Source organism: Nycticebus coucang, chromosome 21, assembly GCF_027406575.1.
Source record: "Nycticebus coucang isolate mNycCou1 chromosome 21, mNycCou1.pri, whole genome shotgun sequence".
Lineage (NCBI taxonomy): Eukaryota > Metazoa > Chordata > Mammalia > Primates > Lorisidae > Nycticebus > Nycticebus coucang.
The window spans coordinates 62,066,969-62,090,131 of record NC_069800.1 but is presented as its reverse complement, the minus strand read 5'-3'; the positions used below and the strand labels follow the sequence as shown (position 1 = coordinate 62,090,131).

Below are 23,163 nucleotides of genomic sequence, written 5' to 3'. Positions count from 1 at the left end.
AACAGTTTTTTTTTTTAATTTTTTTATTGCTGCAGTTTGGCCGGGGTTGGGTTTGAACTCACCACCCTCAGGATATGGGGCCAGCACCCTACTCACTGAGCCACAGGCACCGCCCAACAGTGTTGGTTTTATACACAGACAAAAACCCTTTATTTTTAATATCTCTAAACATGCCTGTTCCTGGGGCAGGGGAGCGGGCTGCCTTCTGCGCTGAGTGACTCCACCGTCTTTTCCAGGCTGCTGGCACCTCAACATGTGCACCAAGGCTGGGGGACGCACAGGCAGGGCTGCGGGGCTGATAAGCAGAGCTGGGCACTTATCAGCCTCACGGGAGGCCCAGGAGGTATCTGGAGGCCCAGGAGGTACCCCAGGCTGTGCCCCATGTGACACCCTGCTTGGGGCACACTGGGCAGCTGCCTTGGTGTCCTCGCTGCATCTGGACAGCCCCAACCTGTGGCCTGGGGGAGTCCTGGTTCATTGTTTACATGACTCAGCAGCTAGGGCAGAGATGTGGGAGGGCACAGCTGGCTGGCTTTAGGGTGAGACAGATGGAAGATGGGGGTGGTGGCTAGACCTCCGTCCTCAGGCAGAGCAGTGTGTGGCTCCAGATTCAGGGTGCTCACGCCCAGACCCCAGCTCTACTGTTCCCCAGTTCTCTGACCTTGGTTTTCCCATCTGCAAACTGGACACAGTCAACCTCCCAAGTTGCTGGGAGGGTGCAGAGAAATCATAGCTGTAGAGCCATGGTAAACATCCATAGCACATCAGTTTCCACGTGTTCTGGGACGTCCTTAGTTCCGTAGAGGAGAGGCTGAGGCAAGTGGGTAGTGGGGTTCTCTCAACTGACTGGAAACACAGGCCCCTCACTCACAGGGAGTCTCTTGCAGGACAGCAGGTGGGTTTCATGAAATTAGGGTGTTTTCTCACCTCCACCCTCCACCACATACTCGTCCTTTCCTACTGGCAGTAAGGCTCGGGACTCTGTGACAGTCACCTGCCCACACCTGGGCTCTACCAAGCACATCCCTAGTTCATCCCCCTTAGTTCTAGTGACAGCCCTGGGAGCAGGACCCTGGTTATTAACGCACTGACAGGTGATGTCACAATGGCTCAATCACCCAAGGACAGGAGACAATAGAGAACAGCAGAGCCACGAGGCTGAGCACCTGGCCACTCCCCCTGCACCAGCCTGCAGTAGATCTGACTGGGGGGTACACACCTGAAGGAGGCATTGGTGGGGCTTGGGGGACTGAGCCCTGGCCAAGATGTCCCACCCCAAGCTCCACACAGGCCATGCAGCCAAAGACCAATGACCCAGGCTTTGGAGACAAACCACAGTCTAATGCTTGGATCAGCTACTCCCACCCAGGCCCCCTTACCCCTCTGTAAAATGGGACTATTAATCTACTCTTCATGGGAGGGTGCTAAAGAGAAGGCAATGAGCCAGCACACCGGGTGGCCCCAGACCCAGTGCCCCAGTCAAGAACCATAAATGTGAAGGTTCTGTAGCTGTCAGTCTTGCAGAAATAGGAGTGTCTTGTCCCATGGGCACCATTTGCCAAACTTCCACTGGGCAGAAGCTTGAACTGCCTCTAAGGAACCAGGTAAGCTCAGGCCAAGTTGAAGAAGTGCATCTGAGCCTTGATTTCTCCACTTGTGAAATGGGCATCACCTTGCTCTTGTCATAAAGATGGGAAGTGGTAACACAGGCTTGGTCAGTCGTGGTCATCACAAAGTGCCATGTGGTACTATCATGATCATGGACTGAACCTCAGAGGCAGAACTGAGGCAGAACTGTAAGTTCTCTGCATAAAGCCATCCCTGCCTTCTTTCCGTGTCCTTCAAAACACCTACGTTCCCCAACCTCCTCTGTAGTGAGGTGCGGCCATGTGACTAAGTTCGGGCCAATAAGAGGGAAGACAATGTGTGCAACTTCTGGGAAGGCACCATGGGAAGTCTCAGCTTGAGGCACACTAGCCTTCCCCGTTCTCTCATCTGCTGTCTGGGACTAGATGTGATGGCTGGCACTCCAGCGGCCATATTGTCCCTGAGATGATCTTAAGGAAGAAAGAAAATGGTACTCAGGGAAAATAGAAGGAGCCTGAGTTCCTGATGACTATTAGAGCTCTCATTCAAGCCCTGGACTGTCTGCTTCAGACTTCTTTTACATGAGGAAGTAATAAATTAAAATTAGTAAAATTAGCTACTAATGTTATTTTGGATTTTCACTTGCATGTCATTAAACATAATTCTAAACAATGCAGGTCCTTTAAGACTGCACATGTCCAGAGTCTTAGTTGCAAGGGACATGAAAACTAAATTAAATAGGCATGAGTAAAAGGGAGAATGTATTAGCTCTTGAATGAAAACAATTCCAGGGTTTAGCTTTAGGCATAGCTTGATCAAAGGGCCCCCAAAGATAACCCCACAATATTCCTGCTCCTCTCCACTCCTCAGCTCTTTCTCTTGTGCTGGCTGCCTTAACCCCAGCACAAACTCCTCCCTTCCCCCTACCCACTGTCCTGGGCTTATCTCCCCCAGCTTGGCTTCCTCACAGAAAGGCAGCTTTCCTTCTCCAAGGGTTCCCAGAACTGACTCTTACTCACACAGGGACACATGCCTGTCCCTGTACCAATCACTGGGGCTGGGGGAGTAGAATATGCTGATAGTTTGAGCTGCCAGTGTCGGAGGGTGGATGTGGCCCCACTGAGCCACCTGGCCTGTGGGTGGGGTGGAGGCAGCTCCCCACAGCAAAACCAGAACAGGTGCTACTCACCGGCCAACAGAATCTATGAAGGGAAGAAACCGAGGCTCAGAGAGGGCCTCTGGACCCTCTGGACCCCCCAGCTGGAATCCCCCACATCTCACCCGACAGCCATATTCCCTGGAAGTCCAGGCCAGCCTCACTCCTCCTGGAGCGTCTTCCCCAGGACTGTCCATCTGCTAGCTCTGAGGGTAACGACTTAGACACACCTGACACTGAGCAAGCCCTGCTGGTCAGTGTCCCAGCCACGCTGCCCCGCCGCTCTGGGCCTGGTGACCTCCTGGAAAGGGGAGTGAGCAGGAGCTGCCTCCAGGGCTCAGAGAATGCGGCACCTTGTGCCTGGAGCAGTGACCACTCACCGCTGTCTTAGCTGGGTGTACAAGTCCCACAAATAGTGGTTTATTTGGTAGGCGACCCCAGGAAGCATGTGGCTCAGGGTTGAGGACCTGGATGAAGGAAAGGGCGTGTGGCAGTGCCTGTGGCTCAGTGAGTAGGGCGCCGGCCCCCTATACCAAGAGTGGTGGGTTGGAACCCAGCCCCGACCAAACTGCAAAAAAATAGCCCAGCGTTGTGGCCGGCGCCTGTAGTCCCCCTACTCGGCCTAAGCCCAAGAGCTAGAGGTTGCAGTGAGCTGCGACGCCACAGTACTCTAGGGTGACAGAGTGAGATTCTGTCTCTTAAAAAAAAAAAGAAGAAAAGAGCATGTTATGAAGCCAGTCACTGCCATGGAGACTCAGGGTGCCAGTGCAGGGACATGCCCTGCAGAGTGATCCTGCTGAGGTTGGGGCTGGGGCATTTGTCCCCTCTAGCCTGTTCTAGGGCCCCTCTGACAACCTCAAGTTGACAACCTCAAGTTGTCCCTCTGACAACCTCAAGTCTCACTTGCTGGCAGTTAGCAGCTCTCACAGTGCCAGGAGGACAGAGAAGCACCGATGGCTCAGCCAGGGCTGTGGCAGGCACGGCCCCCTCTTCGTCCCCCAGGCCCTTACTTAGTGTAGAGCCCATACGACAGTGGAACCTCTGGTTGTGCCACTTAACATGTGCATGTGTGTATTTCTGGATGTGAACATATTTGTGCATCCAGTATGTGTATATGGATGTGTGTCTGTATATGATAAGGGCACGCGTACACATGTGTGTAGATGTGCACAAGTGTGACTGCATACGAGTATGTAAAGTATGCCTGTGACATGTGCATATGGGTGACTATGTGTCTGAGTGTGTCTGAATGTATCTGTTTCCATACATGTGTGCACAGGGGTGTTTCTGTGTGATGAGCAGGAGTGTCCGTGCACAGCGCATGTCAGGTATGCACGTGTGTGTCTGCATCCTTGTTGTGCGAACGCCTGTGTCAGTGGGGATGGGGGGGCAGGGCGAGTGTGTTAACGTACAAACATACGTGTGCTTGTGTGTGAGTGGCCCTCTGGGTGGGTGTGGGACTAGGGCAGGGGACAGAGGGACTGATGCAGCCTGGCCCCTGCCCACCACCCCTCCCTGTGCCCAGGTCAACTGTACCAAGAAGCTCTTTGCTCTCTGTCCTGCTGCCAGGAACATAGCGGAGCAGGGCAAGGGAGGCCCTGCTGAGCTCCTCAGCCGGCAGTCAAGGCCCAGGATGCCGGTGGCAGGTGTCTGTTGAAGATGCCCTGGAGAGAACTGAGACCACCTGGAAAAAGTGTTGTTGCAGCACCTACCCTGCGGGTGTTACATCCAATCCCTGCTGCTGTAACTAGTGGCCATGCTCCAAGTCCCTGCCACCCTCAGCCCACTGCTGCTCCTGGCGCAGCTTGGGTGACTCGGAAATGCTCTCGCCTGGGTTCACCAGCCGAAGCTCTCAATATTGGGAGCTAGGAGGTTGTTTTCAAGGCCTCAAGGCCTGTCCCAGAGGCTGCCACTGGCTGATAGCAACAGGAAATGCACTGGCCTGTGGGTGGCCTCCCCGATAACCCTGGCAGCGCCCACAACTCCCCTCCGCGGCCCCCAGGCTCTTATCAGTGGCAGCAAATGCCTCCTTCTCAGGGCACTCACCTCCCTGACCCTCCCGGGTGTCTGCAAACCAAGGCAGGGCCTGGGAAGAAAAGCAAACCTGGCAGGCACTTCCCCAACTCCCTCGGACACTTCCCCGGGTAGAGGCAATTTGCAAATCTCATTAAATTCAATTGGAAAAACCCAGAGAAAGCCCTTTGGGGATCCAAGGGCAGGAAGATAGCCCTAGGTCCACCCCACGCACCTGCCCTATCAGGGTAACCCTATCTTTCTTCAAAGTTAAGGGGCTGACCCTATGGAGGTAACCCTGGACTCTGGGGTTAGACCCTGCTAGAGAATTGGCCCCAGGTCTTCCTGGCTGTGTGGCTCTGGGCAAGTCACTTCACCTCTCTGAGCAAGTATTTCCTCCTCTGTGGGTGAGGAGGCAACCCTTGGCCTTGGGAGGTGGTGGGCAGATTCTGTCTCACGACCCTCCTGCCCTTCCTCTGCGAGGCTGCTCTTCTCCTAATGAGTCCCTCTATCTGTCCCATGTGGGCATGGCAGTGATTCTGGTCTCTGTCCCCTAAGCTCAGTCTCTACTGGCTCAGATCTGTCCAGCACACTCCAGTCTAAGTGGATAGTCTTGGAGCTCTGCTGGTATGTCCCAGGGCTCATGCTTTGCAGAAATTTCTGATGTCCACTCACTGAAGGCTAGATCAGATTGCTTGTGGTAGGCCTCAGTTTCCCAGCTATGTGCTTGGAACCCCAGGGAGAGCTCTGCAGGCAACAAGGCTGAAGGTCACTGCCCTCCCAGTCAGTGTCCCAACTAGGTGGGAAAGGGACCAATTCAGACACAGATGAAGGGGAGAAGTTGAAGGTGATCAGCTTAGAGGTTCCCCACAGTGGGCACAGCGAGTGCAAAGTCATGCCCAAGAACAGTGGGGAGGCTGGGTGGCTGGAGCCAAGTGGCTGAGTAGGGAAGGAGGGGGACCCAGAGACCCTGTGACAGCTTTGGCTTTACCTTCAAGGATGATGGCGAGCCATGCAGGTGCTCCCTATGTGAACAGGTGCCTGGCTGCACATGGTGCAAGGGAGAGAGCGTGGGCTGGGGCTCTGAGAAGGGTGCAAGGGGGGGCGGGTTCCAGACAGGTCAGGGGCAGAACCTTTAGGACCTGCCAAGTTGGATGTTGGGGTAAGGGAAAGAGAGGAGTTTGTTTTGGCAGCTGTGTGGGACATGGGTTTAAGAGTAACGGGAACTGACCACCTGCAGGGTCAGGACAAGCCTGGCCCTACCCGGAGAAACTGGTCCAGAAAAGGCCAAATCATAACCTCTGCATCAGGTGCCCACCTGACCTGGCTGTCAACCCTTACTCAGGGCCTTCTGTGGCATCCCTTTCTCTTGAGGAACTGCCCCCTAAATGCACGGGGTCCTGGTGGAACTGCCAACCACTACCCCACACCTGCCCTGCCCCATTCCAGCCACAGCTCCAAGGGCTCTGCTCTGAGAAGTGCCCCAAGTGTAGCAGACTCGGCTTAGGACACACCACAGTGTGGATACCAGTCCTCCCATGTCAGTGGGGGTAGCAGGGGTGCTGCTCCCACCTGCCAGCCTGAGGCTCAGTGGTCAGCATGGCATAGCACGCTGCAGCGCTGGATTGGATGTCTGAAATCCCAGGGCTCCGGCCAGGTCCAAGGACCTCACTCTTTAGACCAACTATTTTTAAAGAAAACAAGTTTTATTTTTATAATCAGAACAATTCTAATAAAAATATTATTATAATATTAGCTACCTTCATTTTCTGGGCCTTGACTCTACCATGCGTGCCAAGGAGCGCGTGTGCGCTCAGCTCCCTGAGGCCTCCCCTCCCTGAGGTAGGTCTAAAGGACACCCCCAGCTGCCCCCGCCTCCCCTGCCAGGACAGCCTCCTCACCCCTGGCTCCTGGCTCCATAAGCTCCGCACACCCCCAGAGGAGACATCTCGGCTGTCAGAACTTGTCACCCCCCATCCACCAACCTCCAAGGCAAGCAGGGATGCATCTTGGGCTGGTATTCAGCAGGAGGGAGGGGGCGGGGTGGCCAATCCTGTACTCTGAAGCCCCCCCTCCCCCCAGCAGGCAGGGCTGAGGGTCCCCCACCCACAAGCCAGGAGCCATCATGGTCTAGACCCTGAGCAGCCAGAACACCTTGGGCCTGTTCCCTCTCGCCCCAGGTGTTGCAACAATGGCTCTGAGATGTCAAACTGCCTGCCGAGGTGGGTCAAACTGTGGGTGAGAGGCCTCCTGTTTGGATTCTTGGTGGCGGTTGTCTCCTTGAAAAAATAGACTGAAATCATCTTAGTAGCAAAACAATTAGGATAAGACAAAGGTTGCAGTGCTTGACTGGAGGGGATCTCCAGCTAGAGCTGCTGTGCCTGGGGGCCAGCAGGTGTCTCAAGCCACCCCGATAAAGTAGAAAACAAGAATTCAACAAGGAGGTGGTTCCCCCCACCCCCGACAGGCTCGCAGCTGGTGCCAGTGAGTTATAATAAATAGTCAACCAGCTTCTCTCACAGGTCTCCCTGGAGTAAGGCACCTCCGCTAGGGGCAAAGCTTCTGCACAGTCCAAAGAGCAGCTGGGTCTGCAGAGGGCTCGTGACTGACCCGCCTGGAGGGGGATGTGGGGACAAGCCTGAGGGCACCTGGAGTGACAATGGGGCAGGAAAAGGTGCAGAGAAAAGGCTGCCATGGTGTGCAAGGAATATGGGGTAACATCTTCCGGTCATTCTTCTTAAAGTCTTCCCTGGAGATGTGACAGGACCTAGATTTGAAGAGAAGCCGTCTCGGCTGTCCCAGGGCACAGGCAGGTGCCCGAGGTGTCTCGGAGGCACAAGTGCTGGTCACACCGAAGCTCAGCCAAGCCGGCTGCTGCCCCATGGAGGCCTGCTGGGTCTGTCTGCTGTCGGGTGATGTTGCCACGGTGCCTGGGGCAGGGATGCCGCTCACTGCATCCTGTCTGGCTGCAGCTGCGGCGCCTGGTACTGCACGAAGGTGGTGCCCGCGGGGGCTGCGGCTGAGAGGGCCTGGGGCACAGCAGCTGGGTAGCTGTAGCCCATGAAGCTGGCGGCCGTGGCAGGTGAGGCGGCATAGGGGTACTGGTCATAGGTGGCTGGCGGGTACTGGGCATAGGCCGGACTGGCTGGTGTGTACTCAATGTAGGGTGAAGACAGTGATGGGACAGGGGCAGCTGGGATCACCACGCTCGGCTGGACGATGGCTTGCGGGTAGATGTAGTGCGGAGTCAACCTGCGGGGCCAGGCAGAGTGGTCAGGTGCAGGTGGCAGACAGTGGGGGTGACCACTGGGACCCTCCTGCTCCCCCTACATCTGCTCAGCAAGACCTTCCCAGGCCGTACCCCGCTCCCCACAGGACAGCAGCATGATCTGGGGGCCCAGTGGAAAAATTACAACAAGGGACCTTTGTTTAAAAAACAACAAAAATTTCAAGACAGCGACAGCAGAACATGAAGCCAAGTGCGGGGCCCTGTGTGCGCACCCCCAGCTCACTTGTCCATGAAGCCACCTTGTCACCTGACACTCACTCATCTCCCAACACTCACACCCACTAAGGGACACCAATGACACCTGCATGATTTACTCATTCATCACGGCTGTCTCTCCAATGACCATGCTGGTCCCCAGGGGCTGCGTCCCATTTGTGGCAGCATGGTCTCTGGCCTGTAGCTCTGCTTCTGCCAAGTGGAAGTGTGAGGGGAGCTAGCCGTGCCCGAGTAAAAGGCTCACTCAGCAGCTGGTGGAGTCCATCCCCTCAAGTGGAAACTCCTCTTACTATGCTCACTTTACACATGGGGTCCCAAGGTCCCACAGCTGACGGGGCAGAGCTGAGCTCCCGGCCCCCACGAGACATCACTGAGGCCCTGCTTACTGCAGGCTGGCCACCATGCACACGGCACACCCAGTGCAGGGATGAACTCCTCCACACTATAGAGAGAGAAAAACTGAGGCTCACAGAGGCAGCTACCTACCCTGCCAACCAGCTGCTGGGCAGCCCTGGGCAAGCAGCTGAGCCTCTCTGAACCTCCCAGTGCGTCTGCACCCACCCAGCGCATCAGAAGATGCTGCACAGCGTAGGGCAGAGCGATCATGTTGGGCTAGACACTGTTCCCCTTGCATCAGGCTTATGTTGAGTTACACAGGACAGGGCCGGCCGTGGGGTGACTTGGAACCTCACCTTCCTTCCACCCCTATGAGACACCCTGGGATACCAGCTCTGTCCCTACAAGTGGCTCCAGAGACAGGTACAGCAACCTCCCCATGCTCTCCATGCATGGCAGGGATGGCACTGGGCAGCTTTTCATTCGGTGTCTTGGTAACACACGGTACCACTGAAACACATGCTCTCTCCCTGCAGCTAGTCGCCCTCAGGACCAAAGAGGACACGTCGCTCCTCAGCATCACCCACAGGGGACTTGGAGCAGGATCCAACATCCTTTTAGGGACTGAGGAGGGCCCTGCTCAGCCCACACCTCCCCTACCGCCCGGCTGGGAGGGAGAGCCGCACAGCAGGGCGAGAAGCTTGAGTGCAAACCTGTGCCGACTCTGCTAACAAGGGCAGTGCTGACACATGATACTGTTGATGCTAGAAAACAAATAAATAAATAATGCCTTTGTACCCAGGCTAAGGACAGGTCAGGTAGAACGGCACGCCACTGCCATTTTTACTGGCCCGGGAGGTGACCATGGCTGTCTAAGGGGCAACGGAATGAACACTGAGGACAGGGCAGGCGGTGGGAGGGTTCGCGCAGGCGAGCATGGAGAACGGGCTCACACACCACAGAGGTGACAACAACTGACGACTGGACGACAAAATGTGGTCTGTCCACGCAAGGGAATGTTATTTAGCCACAAAAAGGAACAAAACACCAACATGTGCCACAAGGTGATGAAACTTGAAAATATGCCACTAAGTGAAAGTCACTCAAAAAGGCCACATGTGCTCTGAGTCCGTTTATACGAACCGTCCAGAAAAGGCAAATCCATTAGAGGATGCCAGGGGCTGGAGAAAGGGGAATAACTGCGAACAGGTTTCCTTTTGGGGCAATAAAAAAGCTCTGAAGTTAGATGATTAGGATAATGGTTGCATAACTTTAGGAAGATACTTAATGCCACCAAATTGTATGTTAAAATGGTGGATTTTATGTTAATTTTATTACTATAAAAAACACATATGGGTGGCACCTGTGGCTCAGTGAGTAGGGTGCTGGCCCCACATACTGAGGGTGGCAGGTTCAAACCTGGCCCCAAACTGCAACAAAAATAGCCAGGCGTTGTGGTGGGCGCCTGTAGTCCCAGCTACTCGGGAGGCTGAAGCAAAAGAATCGCCTAAGCCCAAGAGCTAAAGGTTGCTGTGAGCTGTGATGCCACAGCAATCTATCAAGGGCGACAAAGTGACACTCTGTCTCTCAAAAAAAAAATAGAAAATAGGGCGGTGTCTATGGCTCAGTGGGTAGGGTGCTGGCCCCATATACCAAGGGTGGCAGGGTCAAACCCAGCCCTGGCCGAACTGCAACAAAAAAACAGCTGGGTGTTGTAGCCGTCGCCTGTAGTCCCAGCTACTCTGGAGGCTGAGACAAGAGAATCACCTAAGCCCAGGAGTTGGAGGTTGCTGTGAGCTGTGTGATGCCACGACACTCTACCAAGGGTGATAAAGTGAGACTCTGTATCTACAAAAAATAAATAAATAAAAATAAAACAAAAAAACATGTATGAGGAAAAAATCCTGATGCATTAGGGTGATAGTTCATTGGTGACCCAACAGGATGAGGGTACAGTGCCTGGCAGATGGGGTGTGTGTGTGGAGTTGGGCAGATAACGTGTCTGGCAGCAAATACTCAGGGAGTCCAGCTGGGCCTGGGTTCCCTGGGCAGGAAGCTCCTGCCCCTTCCCCTGCTGTTCCCTGCCCAGGCAGCGGACACTCCAGCCCATAGGGCCCTCCTGTAGCTTGTGTCCAGAGGCCATGGTGGTTTTTGACAAGAACTACCTACCAGTGCCCCAGAGCCATCCCTTCCCCCTGATCAACCCGGCCTCTGCCACAAGAACAAGACCTTGAACAGAGAGCCAGGCCTGTGCCGGAGCCCAGCCTTTCGGGCCTTGTAACACCTTCCCACACACCTGCTGGGATGCCGCAGGGAGCAGACCACATAACCTCTGCCCTTGAGGGTGGGGAGACACAAAAACACACGGCCTATAAACCAAAGTGAGGGGATTCCTCAGAAAACAAGACAGCAGAAGGCCGAGACTTGTGTGGGACAGGGAGGGATGGCTGCAGGAGACCTAAGGGCTCATGGGAGCGGACACAGGAACAGCATTACAGGCACATGGATGAGCAAGGGAAGGTGAGGCCTGAGCAAGCAAGAGCATCTGAGGAGCCCGACAAGGGCCCAGGAAGCCCTGGTGCACAGCCCTGCGACGGCACCCCCATCCAAGCCAGCCCCCCAAGCACTCTTGACAGAGCCCACACTGCACATCCTGAAGCACTTGGACACCTCACAGCCTCCCTGCTGGGGCCACAAGCCTGTCAATGCCTCGCCCTGAAGCATGTGCCCAGCTCCACAATGAGGCTGCAGCCACCTCCCAGAGCCGCCGGACCCCCAGTGGAAGGAGCTCAGAGGGAGAACTCTGCCTGGACACCCTGTGCCAGGGCCTGGGCAGGTACCAGGCATGCAGTACTGACAGAACAAGAGGGGTACAGACCCTACAGACAAGGAAGAGCTGCCCCACTGGGTCTGAGGCCTCGCCAGGGAAGGGCTGAAGGAGCAGCAAAACCAAGGGGGGAGGAGTCAGAAGGCCCCTGGGCAAGGACAGGCACTGGCGGTTTCTCCCTCTCTCCTGGGCCTGTGCAAAATTTCTCCAAGTTGCACCTTAGTCACTTGTGGCATGGGGCTTACAGGAGCTGAGCCCGAGAGTGCTGCGAGAAGTCAGGCTCCCTGGGACAGCAGTACCCCACCAGGACAGTGGTTACCCTGGGGATATCTTTGGTGGTCACAATTGAGGGGTGGGTGAGGCACAGGGAGCTGCTGGCCCTGGGGGGAGCTGACATTACCCTGTGATGCCCAGGATGCCCACGATAGAAGCGGGTCATGCTGGGCAGTACAAGCTGCAGAGCAAAGGCAACAGCCAAACATTCCCACGGCCATAACCACAGTGCCCAAGCCAGGGGGCTGGCGAGGCCTGCATGCGGGGTCACTCACACACACACAGAGCCCCACCTGAGGTGAGAAAGGAATCTTGGTCCACTGCTGGCCACATGACCAAGGGCAGCACGCACCCCCCAGGCTTCAGTCTCAACCATCCAGCAATTGGGAATGTGGGAGAAGGGACATGCACACCCAGTGGGCTCCTCAGTACCCCTCCTGCTCCCCAGGCCAGACTCAGAGAGGTCAAGGTACCACAGCACTCGAGTGCCCGAGCTGCAGGCCCCTGAGAACCTCCCTACGCACTTGGCCATAGCAAGGCGGGTCACTGCTGGCTGTGTGCCTGCTCGGCACCAACTCCCCTACCCTCCTGCTGCCTCAGAGAAGAGCTCCAGGCACGGCCTGCACACGTTCTCCTGCAGCCCCACTGGGGCTTCCTCAGAGTTCTCAAGTCCTCCCTCTCCTCTGCACCACCTCTGCAGGTCCAGCCTCTGTTCATAACACCAAGGCAGGGCTTCCCCTCCCAGAATCCAGGAGAGTCCTGAAGACCGTGTCCTTCCCAGGACCATAGCCTCCTGCTGCACTCAGAAGCAAAGCCAACTGCCTCCTTACCTGCTAGGGCTTCCTGAGAGATCAGGCCCTGGCCAACCTCTGTACACTCACAGGGCCTTGGCATCTGCCATTTCTCCCACATAATCATTCTCCCACAGCTCTAAGCCCACCCTGCAAGGCCCTCCCTGACCTGATGCTTTATTCCCTTCCTATGATCTGAAGCCCCCTTTTCATTCCCCTTCCACACAGGGGCAGGACCTTGACCACTGTGTCCCTAGCGCCCAGTAAGGCACTGTCAAGTGTTAGATGCCTGAGCCAGGTCCCAACCCTGCAGGCATCTGAGAGGCAGAGGAGGCGGGGAGCAGAAGCTAGAACAGCTAGAGGGGTGGAGGCGGGGGAGACCCTGGGGAGGCAGAGCCCACCAGCTGTGATCCACCAGCCAGGTGCCTGGCAGCCCTGAGAAGTCCTCCTCTCCACCCCTGTGGGAGGGGACAAGCCCCCCGGGGCTGCTGTGGGGATTTAACAATCTGCCTCAGGTAGCATCAATGACCCCTCCCCAGGCCTGAAGAAGGCCGGGTAGACAGAGGTCCTCTCCCTCCCAGGACACTCAGCCCTGGACTAACAAAACAGCAGCTGAGGAGCCCTGGTGAGAGAAACAGTCCAGGCCAGGGTCTGTCAGGCACAAAGGGGTTGGAATTGAAGAGCAGGTAACCCAGGTCCCACCAGGGCTGCTCCTGTCCGGCTGGGGCCTCTGTAGGACTGGTTTACCTGGCCTCCTTTCAAAGCTGCTCTGAAACTGCTCTCTGCACGTCCACAGGGGAGTCCCATTTGTCCCCCGGTCCCCGAAAGACACAGGGTCCTACGTCCCTTCCAGGTCCTCTAGTTCCAGCCCTAGAACTACTTGGTTCCTCACCCTCTTTAGAAAATCACTTTTCCTTCCACCACTCCCCCAGTGAAGGACTGTCTACCAGCGAAGGACTGAGCTGCTCCCTAGAAAAATTAATCTCCCCACTGTGCAAAGACCAGGCAGAGGGAGGGCAGAAATGATGGGGTCAGCAGGGCAGACCCCTACCTGAGGCAGGTGCCTGGCTGAGCGCTGGGGTATCTGGGAGGGGACACAAGAGTTCTCAGGGCCTGGGCAATACCAAAGCCCCAAATCCTGGCATTGCTGCAACAGGCTGCGGTTAAGGCTGAAAAGGCTGTGCTGTGCTGGGAGGGACCTTTGTGTGGGAAGAGCTTGCCACTAGCTGGTCTGGGGTCTAGGGCCCAGAAACCCGGTCCAGACAGAAGACCTAAGAGGTGTCCAGCTCCCCTCCTGCGCATGCAGGTAGCGTCTGCACCCCAGCACACCCATGGCCAGCCCAGAATACCCCAACTGACTCAGCTCTGGAGATCAAGGGGTGCAGGGGTGAGAACCTGAGTCCAGATTCTGGCCATGCCTATCAGAGAGACTCCTCTGGCCCCGTGTGACCTCAGTTTACCCACGTGTAAATTAAGGGTGCTGCAGAGCCTGACAGGCTACCCCTGAGAAGATAGAGCTTGGGACTCTGAGAACTCTCTGCTGGGCCTGGCGAGCTGCCAGCAAGACTCACACACAGCTAGTATCCAGGAGACAGAGCAGTGTGCTGTCCCCACATTCAGAGTAAAACTAGCAGTGAGGAATAACTGGCCGCAGCCCAGGAGGATTCATTTTCTGAACACAAAGGCACCTCTGAACATAAAAACGAGAAAGGCAAATGAGCCCATTTCACTTTTTCTGCTCTCCAGGGGCCTTGCCCACAGTGCTGGAGACAGACGTGCAGCTGCCTGGGCCGCACCTCCAGCTTGGTGGGGTATGGGGACCCAGTGCCTGGGGGGCCCTAGCACATGGCCACCTGGCAGGCAGGAAGCCAGGCTTGCAGGGGGAGGGCTGGGGTCTGGGGGGAAATTCAGGTTCTCTCGGGCCCTTCAGCAAGCCAGGCGAGCATGGGGGTAGCTGGCCACAGGAGTGGGTAAGGCATCTCTCTGCAGGACACTGCTTAGCCCCAGGGCAGCATCTCCACCTGGACTTGTCCAAACCCCAACTCCTGCCCTGCTCCCCAGAACTGTAATCCACAATAGTCAAGGCCTAGCCAACTTTCCCAAACTCTAGAATCTTCTTGGATTCCTCTTTCCTTCACAAATTCTTTAAAACATGTATGCAAAATCCCATGTCTCCTCAAGGCTGCCTCTGGGGGACAAGAAGCTTCAGGGGGCAGCTGCCGGAACTTAACATTCTGCCAGAAAGTACCCTCACCTCATGCCTGGATCACTGGGCAGCCCCTAAGAGACTCCATCCTCCAGTCCACTCTCCACTCCACTACAGCTCTTGGCAGGCCAGGTTAACCCAGGAGCTAAACACAAAAATGCTCTGAAAACAGAAATGCAAGGCGGCGTGGTGGCTCATGCCTGTAATCCTAGCACTCTGGGAGGCTGAGGCAGGTAGACTGCTTGAGCTCAGGAGTTTGAGATCAGCCTAAGAGTGAGACCCCACCTCTACTAAAAATAGAAAAATTAGCTGGGCATTGTGGAGGGTACCTGCAATCCCAATTACTTGGGAGGCTGAAGCACGAAGACCGCTTCAACCCAGGACATTGAAGTTGCTGAGAATTAGGCTGACACCATGGTACTCTAGCCCGGGTGACACAGTGAGGCTCTGTCTCAAACAAAACAAAAACAAAAATGCAAATTGACCCACGCATCCTTTACTCAGAGCCTGTTGTGGCCCCATGTCACGCAGAGCAAGGTCCCAGCACTCCCTTGGGGCACCAGGGTCCTCCCTGAGCTGAGGCCACCTGGTTGGGCCTAACCCTACCTCCCCCCACCTCTTTCCTCCTCCCCACCTCTGAAACTCTCACTGACACCTGAGACCTAACTTCCCTTTCTGGTCTGTCTCCCCTCTTTACCACCTCACTGCAGGAGGTACTGGGACCAGGTCTCCTCTCACCCTGATGGTGTCCCCAGCCCAGCACAAAGCTGGATCCACTGGATAAGTGACTGAGTGATACACACCTCCCTCCTTCCTTCCACCCACACAGTGGGTTTGGGAGAAAGGCCTGGATGGCCCCAGCACCCTGCAGAGCACTCATCACATCCACAGGGCTGATGGGGAAACTGAGGCTGGACAAAGAAAAGTCAGAGCTGTGCCTTGGCCTGTGTCTGCAGTCAGGTCCTGGCCTGTTGGCCTGAGGTTTCCAGAGAGGCTGTCCAGATCGAGCAGAGGCGGTCCAGGGCAAGCCAGTCCTGGCCGAGGGACTAGAACCCCACAACCGCCCAAGGCTGGTTTCTGTTACAGTGACCGCGGACAAACAACAGGTGCAGCACGGGCCACCCGCCCGCCGGGAGGGCCACGGCGCCAGCCTACACCTCGCTCCAGACAAGCTGACAAACAGGAAGCCACAGTGGGGGAGCAGGCGGCACCACTGAAAGAGACACCCCAAGGGCACAAATACGACGCCACAGTGGGGGCACTGGCCTCCCCATTCCCCCGGCCTCTGACCTCACTCTGTGCCTGCTGCTCCCAGGCCCGGACCATTCCTCCCCCTGTACCCACAGGGCCAACCTCCTCGCTCCCCAGAGGGGCCTCCCCCAAATACGTGTGTGCACGCACACGTGCGCATGCTGCATATAAGCACACCACCAGCACCTTGCGAAACCTCTTCCCTGGCTCTACTTTCCCACTTTGAATTACAAAATAATAACAGACTCCCAAGAAGTTGCAAAAACAATACTAAGAGGTCCCATGTACCCTTCCCCCATCATCCCCTAAGGGTGACATCTCTTCTGACCAAGTACATTATCAAAACCAGGAAACAGACACAGCCACAGAGCTATGCACTACACTCAAGGCCTCCATGGGACAGCCCCATTTTCTGCATCTACCGTTTTATGTCCCTATGTCTACCCTGAGTGACATCTGAGACGCCAAACTATTCAGTCTCCACAAAGCAGACCCCCTCAGCCAGCTCCCTGCTCACTTTTGCTCACCACCACCCAGGCCCACGTGCACGGACTGTGAGCGCCCTGCGATGAAGAGTGTCTTTCTCATTCAAAGTACCCCAGGCACAGGGCCAAGCAGATAGTAGGTGCTCAACAGACACTTGAGGAAGGACCAAATCTGGGGCGGCTCTGTGTGTTCCACTCTCAGGTGGGGGACACAGACATCTCCCAGTACCTGCTTTCCTACACCCTCCTCTCACCCTAGGGACAGAGGCCCTCTGCTCAGGCCCCTCAACATGCACACATCCATGGCCTGGTGAAGTATCTCATCATGGGCACCAGGGACCTTCTTCACACAGAGGAGGCAGGGGTCCTTGAAACTACATACCAAGTGGGTGTGTACACGCCCAGGAGGGTCCTACACTAGTCTTTGGAGCTCGAATTGCTCTGATTTGTTGAGAGCTGCCACAGGGCCAGAGAGAGGCAGGAAGAGACACCTCAGAGCCCCCAACTCAGGACCCCCACCAACATGTGTGAGCTCAGGCTAGTCTCTCCATCGCTCTGGCCTTGGTTTTACACACAAGGGACAGTTGCCAGATCCTGCAGCAGGAGATGCTCACTGACAAACTGAGGCCTGCCTGGCACACAGGCTCTGCACACAGTAGCCCCCTCTTCTCAGGTCGGGCCTGCCCCGGAGGAACCGTCACCAGTTCCATGACACAGACAAGCCTGACCCTGAGCAGACCCCAGAGTCCTTGCTCTCGCACATTCAGCCCCAAGAACCCTGTCCTGCTGTCTCAACCCCAGGGCCTGTTCTCATGCCTGGCACAAAGTGAAGCTCTCAATGAATGAGCGTCAAGCCCACAGCAAGGTCCCTTTAAGAACAAGGAGAGGGACCTGCACACATAGAAACAGCTGACCCAAAGACAGCCAGTCCAGGGCTGGACAGACACCCTGACGCCACAAGGCCCTTCCAGGCCAGACCAACACTGTGCCTAGGCGTACACTCTCCAAACCCCTGTGACCTCCCCTCCTGCCTGCCCCACTTGCTGGCAGAGGGATGTTCAGCTGGCTCCTCCCGTGATTATCTGGCACTGGCTTCTGGAGTGCCTTCTTGAGGCTTCCCCAAACCCTGGGCCTCGGCCCTCCCCACACAGACAGGTGACAGAAATGCACAGGCTGGGTCAGGTCCTCAAAGAGTATGTTCAACTTCAGAAACAAAAACACACAGGCAGAGAAATCCAAGAAAATAACAAAGTGTGGAAGTTTTGGGGGGAATCTTTCTAAACTGACATTCACAACACAGCCTGCCAAAGACTCCACAGTGGTCTTGCCCGAAAGTATGGCTGTGGAATTTTTGGAACTGTCAAGGGCCTGTGACTAAGGCCAGTCTGGGACAAGTTCAGCCAGGGAGGAGAGGGGTTAATGGGTGGACAGACCTCAGCTGCCCCAGCTCGGGGCTCCCACCTCCCACCACACCCTCAGCCAACGGCAGGCCTGGCCCTGCTGCCAGCCTTGTTGCCAGCCTGAGGCTGACAAAACTGTCCGCTGAGTCAGGCTGGGTCGCTCCCAGGGTCTGATTGTTTGCAAAGACAAAAGGGACGCTGACGGCCCAATTCTCTAGCCTGGCTGGCGGGTGGGAGCTACAAGCAGACAGCTGACCCAGGCAGCCAGGCCCAGCTGCCTCTCCAGGGCTACACCCAGGGGCCCTCCTGCCACTCTGGACCTCAGCAACCCCAGGCACAGGAGGGGCATGATTCTCAGAGGCTTCAGTTTGATGCTCACAGGTGATAAAGAGTGGACTGGACTGCCCCCTGACCCCTTGCCCGTTTGGGTCTCCACCCCTTGGCAACCAATAAATAAGAGTTTGTGACCTCTTCCTCGTCACAGGTATTAAATAGCCAGCCAGTGGATTTAGTTACAAAACACTGTTGCTTGAAATTGGGTGCGCACAGCAGCAGTGTGTGACCAGCCTGAGTCCTCTCAGCTGGGTGGCACGCAGAAGTACCCTCCTAGCGGCTGAGAGTGGGGTTCAAATCTCCTCCTGGATGCTTTCCACCTCGCCCCCCCCCAAGTTGTTCACCTTTCCTTGCCTCAGTTTCCCCAACTACAAATCAGAGTATTAGTCCCAACCTTAGAGGACTGTTTTGAGGACAGGAGGCATGTAGGGAGGATGAAGACCCAGCCCCTATGCCATATGCTGTTTTAAGTGGTTATTCCTGTTTTCCAGATGAAGAAATTAAGGAGGATGCCATGTGCCACAAGGGACGCAGGTGTTAAGTGACAAAGTCAGGATTTGAACCCAGGTCTGCAGACTCCCAAGGCTAAAGCACAGACTGTTGCTAGAGTGCCAGGCATCTGACATGAATCTAAGCAAGCCCAGACACAGGTGGAGATGGCCTTGTCCCACTGCACGCGCTTTTGAAGCTCATGCCTTCATCTCTGGGCAGCAGCCCCAGCCCTTGCCCCTGGGCACCTGGCATGGACCCTGGGAGACAGAGCCAAAGCAATGGAAACTAGGAACACCCTCCTCATGTGGCCTGTACCCCAGAGAAAAAAGGCACAAAACCTAGGGTGTCCCCAAACACCTGCTAAGACATTTATGAAACAGATCCCAGGCTGAGAAGGAGACTCAGAGCCACTGCCCCCAATACCTTCCATGCTCCCCTCCCAGGAGGGCCCAGGCCACATCTAAAAGCACCCCACAGCCAGCAGCTCCTTCCTCTGCTGAGCTCACACACACCTGCCAATCCACATGGAAGCCACCTCTCAAGGCCGTGCACCCAAAGAGTGGGCATACTGCAACTCATCCTGGGGATCTGGCTGCCCTGCCTGGCAGCCTGTGAGCCAGGCCCAGCTCTGTTCCACAGGAGCCTCTGTCCACATTACCCCAGGGAAGGTCTCTCCTCAAGCTGTGTAGCCTTCCACAGAATTCATGTGTGCATGTGTGTCCACAACTCAACTTGAGGTATAACGTCCAAAGGCCACGACATTCTAAAAGGGGTGGCCTGCCTTAGATGTGCCCTCCCCCCCCCCCCCCCACTCCCTGCACTGGGGCAAACAGCACACGTTACTCACAGGGCTAGGAATGCACTGTGCGGCTGGGTCCCTGGTGCCCCTGAAGTATGTGTCGTTCTTTAAGCAACTGCCAGGCCTTATTAGATGTTAAAAACAATAGGGAGAGAGCTTGGAGGGTTTTAGGACAGAGAATGATGGGACATGCTGCTCCAAAGCAAGTCAGACAAAAGATCCCAGGCGGTGCCACTTAAACACTGGGCTCTGATCACACCTTACCTGTAGCAATGTTCACAAACATTGGACCCTGGCTGGCAGTAATCTATTGCCCCCATCTGTCCAACACTGGAGTGGGTCAGGGGTGCTCACAAAGAGCCCACTAGTCTTAACAGCATTAGCAAACACTCCAAGAGTACCCACACTAAGCCCTCCTCTCATGGAACTCAGATGTGCTGTTACCATACCCATTTTAGAAGTGAAGAAACTGAGGCACAGATGGGTGTATAAGCTGCCTAAGGCCATATAACTCATGAGGGGGCTGGGGTTTGCACTTGGGCATGTGGGTAGTCCCACCTTTCGGCTTCCCTTTCTGCGAAGTAGCCTCTGCCAGGGTGGAGAAACATGTGCTGCCTTCTCTTCTCCAGGCTTAATGCAGTCCCATTTCCGAAAACTGTCATTCCCCAGCCTCTTAGACCCAGGAAGCCCAAGGCCCACCTCCTCTCATCTCCCCAGACCACCCACCTCAAGCCAGCCACATCCACTCACCCATAAGTCCGTTGGATCAAGGTGGGGTGTAGCTGCTGCACACCAATGGCAAAGCCTAAAATGAGAGATTGGTCAAGGACTTTGTCCCACTGTAGGGGCAATGTCCCCAGGGCCCAAACATGGGGAAGCAGAACCATAAAGGCTGTGCATCTCCCCTCTCAGACCACCCCCTGGTCAAGGGACCCAGATGGCAACAGCCTGCTGGTGTGGAAGCTGTCAACCTCCGAGCCTGGGGCAATGTCCTCCCTACTTTCCTCCAGGACAGCTGACATACTGCCCCTACCCTATCCCATGGGCCACATACTACCGGGAAGGGTAGTACCCATGCTGGGGAATGACTGCTCTGTGATAGTTTGCAGGCCCATGATAGGTGCCTGTCACTCTCGGGAGGGGGGTGTTTTTTCCACCCGGCAGATACAGAGGCCGAATATAGAAACCAAGAAAAGCTGGGGGAAGAAAACACAAACTCTCACCCGTCTGGAGGCTTCGAGGCTTGGCGCCCAGATAGGCTAGGTTCACATTAGCCTTACGGCCATCAATGATGGGGTTGGGGTCCTTGCATGCCCTCTCGGCCGCTGCACGGTCAGCCATTGTCACCTGGAGGAGTACAGAGGAATCAGGGACTTCTGTAGAGGAACCAGGAAGAGAGGCAGAGGGCTTTGCCAAGGCACTAGACCCTTCCTTCCCACCTAGGGTGCCTGTCACTCAAGGTCTTTGGGTCGAGGCCCCTATAACCCCAGCCCTGGGCACTCCTCACAAAGACTCCACCCCCCCCAACACGGATTTCCAGCTCCTCGCCTTAAAGTTCAAGTGCTGGGAAATGTTGCTTTCAAAAACAAAAACAAAAACAATCCCCTGGGGAGATGGGGCAAAAAAGGAAAAAAAAACAAACCCCAAACAAAGGTGGGAGCCCAGCCTGAACAAGTCTATCCTGCCCACCAGTGAGGACCTAGAATTTCCTCCTGGAGGGAGTGTGGCACACTGTTCTTTGAAAGAAAGTAGAAATTGTGTCTTTACGCCGTTTTTTTCAGTTGATGTTTGTTTGGGGTGGCTGAGGGAGTTGTTGAAACCATGGGGGAAGGGCCAAAGGGCTCTAAAGCACCCCTGGGTGGAGCTTTGCCCCTCACCCGCTGCTGCTCCAGGAAATCCTACGAGTGGCCATCTGGCTCCCAAACCTCCCCACAAACTTCTAAGTCTTAAACGAACACAGCAGGTCTCCCTCTAAAACCGCGTGGGGGAGGGGCGGGAGAGGGGCGCGGAGACGGCCCTGAGGGAGCGAAGGCGGACCCGCCCCGGCGGGCAAGCTCAAAGTGGTGGCAGGTGTGGGCGCCCGGCGGGAGGCGCCCCGGGCTGGCTGGGCGGGTGTCCCCGAGTTGACTCAGCGCCCCGGGCCGCGATAAGCTGCGGGGCGGGATGCAGGCCCGGGCGCAGGGACACTTACGAAGCCGTAGCCGCGGGACTTGCCCGTCTGCCGGTCGGTGATGACCACGGCCTCCTCGATGTCTCCGAAGCCCTCGAAGTACTTCCTGAGTGAGGCGTCGGTGGTGTGGTACGGCAGGCCGCCCACGAATATCTTGGTGAACGTGGTGTCCTTTTGCGAGCCGTGCATGGCGCCGCCGGGGGCGGCCGGGGGCCGCGGGAAACCCGCGCTGGGGGCGCACGGTGCGGGCTGCAGCAGCATGGGGGGCGCCCCGCCGCCTATGGACACGCGCCGCGCAGGGCTGCGCTCATGGGGGGCGGCGGGGAGCGTGCGGAGCAGCTAGAAGCGCCCGTCCAGACGCCAGGCCCGTCCGCTCGCACGCCGCTCCCGCCGTGCGCGCCGAACTGCGCCGCGCTGCGCCGCGTTGCGCTCTCGGCCGGCGCCGCGGGGACTCTGCGCCCTGGCACCGCCCCTGGGCTTTGTAGTCAGCCCCGCCCCATCCACGGCCCCGCCCCTGATGCCCCACCCCGTCTCGGGCGCGCGAGGGCCGCCGGGAAGCGTAGTCTCTGCCGCTCCAAATAACGCGGCGGTGTTCCGCCCGGGGCGGGCACTGGCTCCTGCCGGAGTGGGCCACCTGGCAGCGCTCAGCGTCCGGGGCAGCTACTGCTCGCCCGCCGGGTACAGCCCGGAACCGGACAGGCCAGCTTTTGCCCTCTTGGAGCGCCGCGTGGTGATTTAAACGTAAATCATTTAAGCAAGGGCTACTTAAGGAATAACGCTGGTTCAATTTATAAAGATAAGATGATTGCTGTGTGTATACTTACAACTCATCCGACAGATACGTATCAGGGCCCCACCGTACGTGAGACACTAGGCACAAGGACTGCCTCGGGGCACGATCACACTCTCTGGCCCCACAAGGTTCCCATGAATAAGACAGTAATTCGTCAGGCAAATATACAACGTACTATCCAAGGGGTGCTGGGATGGTGGGGGGTGGTGCAGAGTGGCCCTCGGGAGGTGGAGCGGGCTCATTCTTGCATTCGGTTGGTGTCAGAAGTCCCTGTCCCAGCCATGGGAACGAGGCTGGGGGTGGTGAGGGAGGTGGTCTCTGTGAGCTTCACATGGAGCAGGCCCAGCCACAGAACTGCCTGCCCGGTGCAAAGTGCAGACGAGGGGCCCTTGTTCAAAAGTCAGGGATTTCAAGTTGCCAACTTTTCAGTTGAGCATTAAACCGTAGGCATTTTGGAGCTGCTTCCCCGTCCTGGGAGTCACTCGGTGGCTGCATTCCACCCCCCCAACCGTGGGTCACCCGCCCCCTGCTCCCCCCCCGTGGAGTCCCCATCTCCAGGCACGGCTGCAGTGGCGTTTGATGCAGGTGGGAGCACTTGTGGAAGCACTCCTGGACCCAACTCTGTGCCCTTCTCTTGGCACAGTGGGATACAGGCAGGGTCCGTGGGGACTGAGAGTGGCACCTCATGGGCCGAGGGGGCGTCGAGGCAGGCGAAGAGTTCACTAGGTGTTCAGCGCCATCTTCCA

The 23,163-nt window shown here is 56.5% G+C and overlaps 1 protein-coding gene across 1 annotated transcript; it reads right to left on the bottom strand.

Moving 5' to 3' along the window:
• Positions 1–6,443: 6,443 nt before the first annotated feature.
• On the bottom strand, positions 6,444–22,079 carry RBM38 (RNA binding motif protein 38). The gene is made up of 4 exons (XM_053573658.1): positions 21,646–22,079; positions 20,678–20,801; positions 20,205–20,259; positions 6,444–8,008 (listed from the first exon to the last, which is right to left on the bottom strand). The coding sequence occupies exons 1-4, from the start codon at positions 21,883–21,885 to the stop codon at positions 7,705–7,707; spliced, it is 723 nt and encodes a 240-aa protein (XP_053429633.1). The 5' UTR covers positions 21,886–22,079; the 3' UTR covers positions 6,444–7,704.
• Between the last annotated feature and the right edge of the window lie 1,084 nt (positions 22,080–23,163).

What these genes read in the sequence shown, in the direction of transcription:
- RBM38 (XM_053573658.1), bottom strand. Translation starts at nt 21,885, where the DNA reads ATGCTGCTGCAGCCCGCACCGTGCGCCCCCAGCGCGGGTTTCCCGCGG. An exon ending in GCCTCGAAGCCTCCAGACGG is followed by an intron (nt 20,260 to 20,677) that starts GTGAGAGTTTGT and finishes CTCTCATTTTAG; the next exon opens with GCTTTGCCATTGGTGTGCAG. An exon ending in TTGATCCAACGGACTTATGG is followed by an intron (nt 8,009 to 20,204) that starts GTGAGTGGATGT and finishes CTGGCCCCGCAG; the next exon opens with GTTGACTCCGCACTACATCT.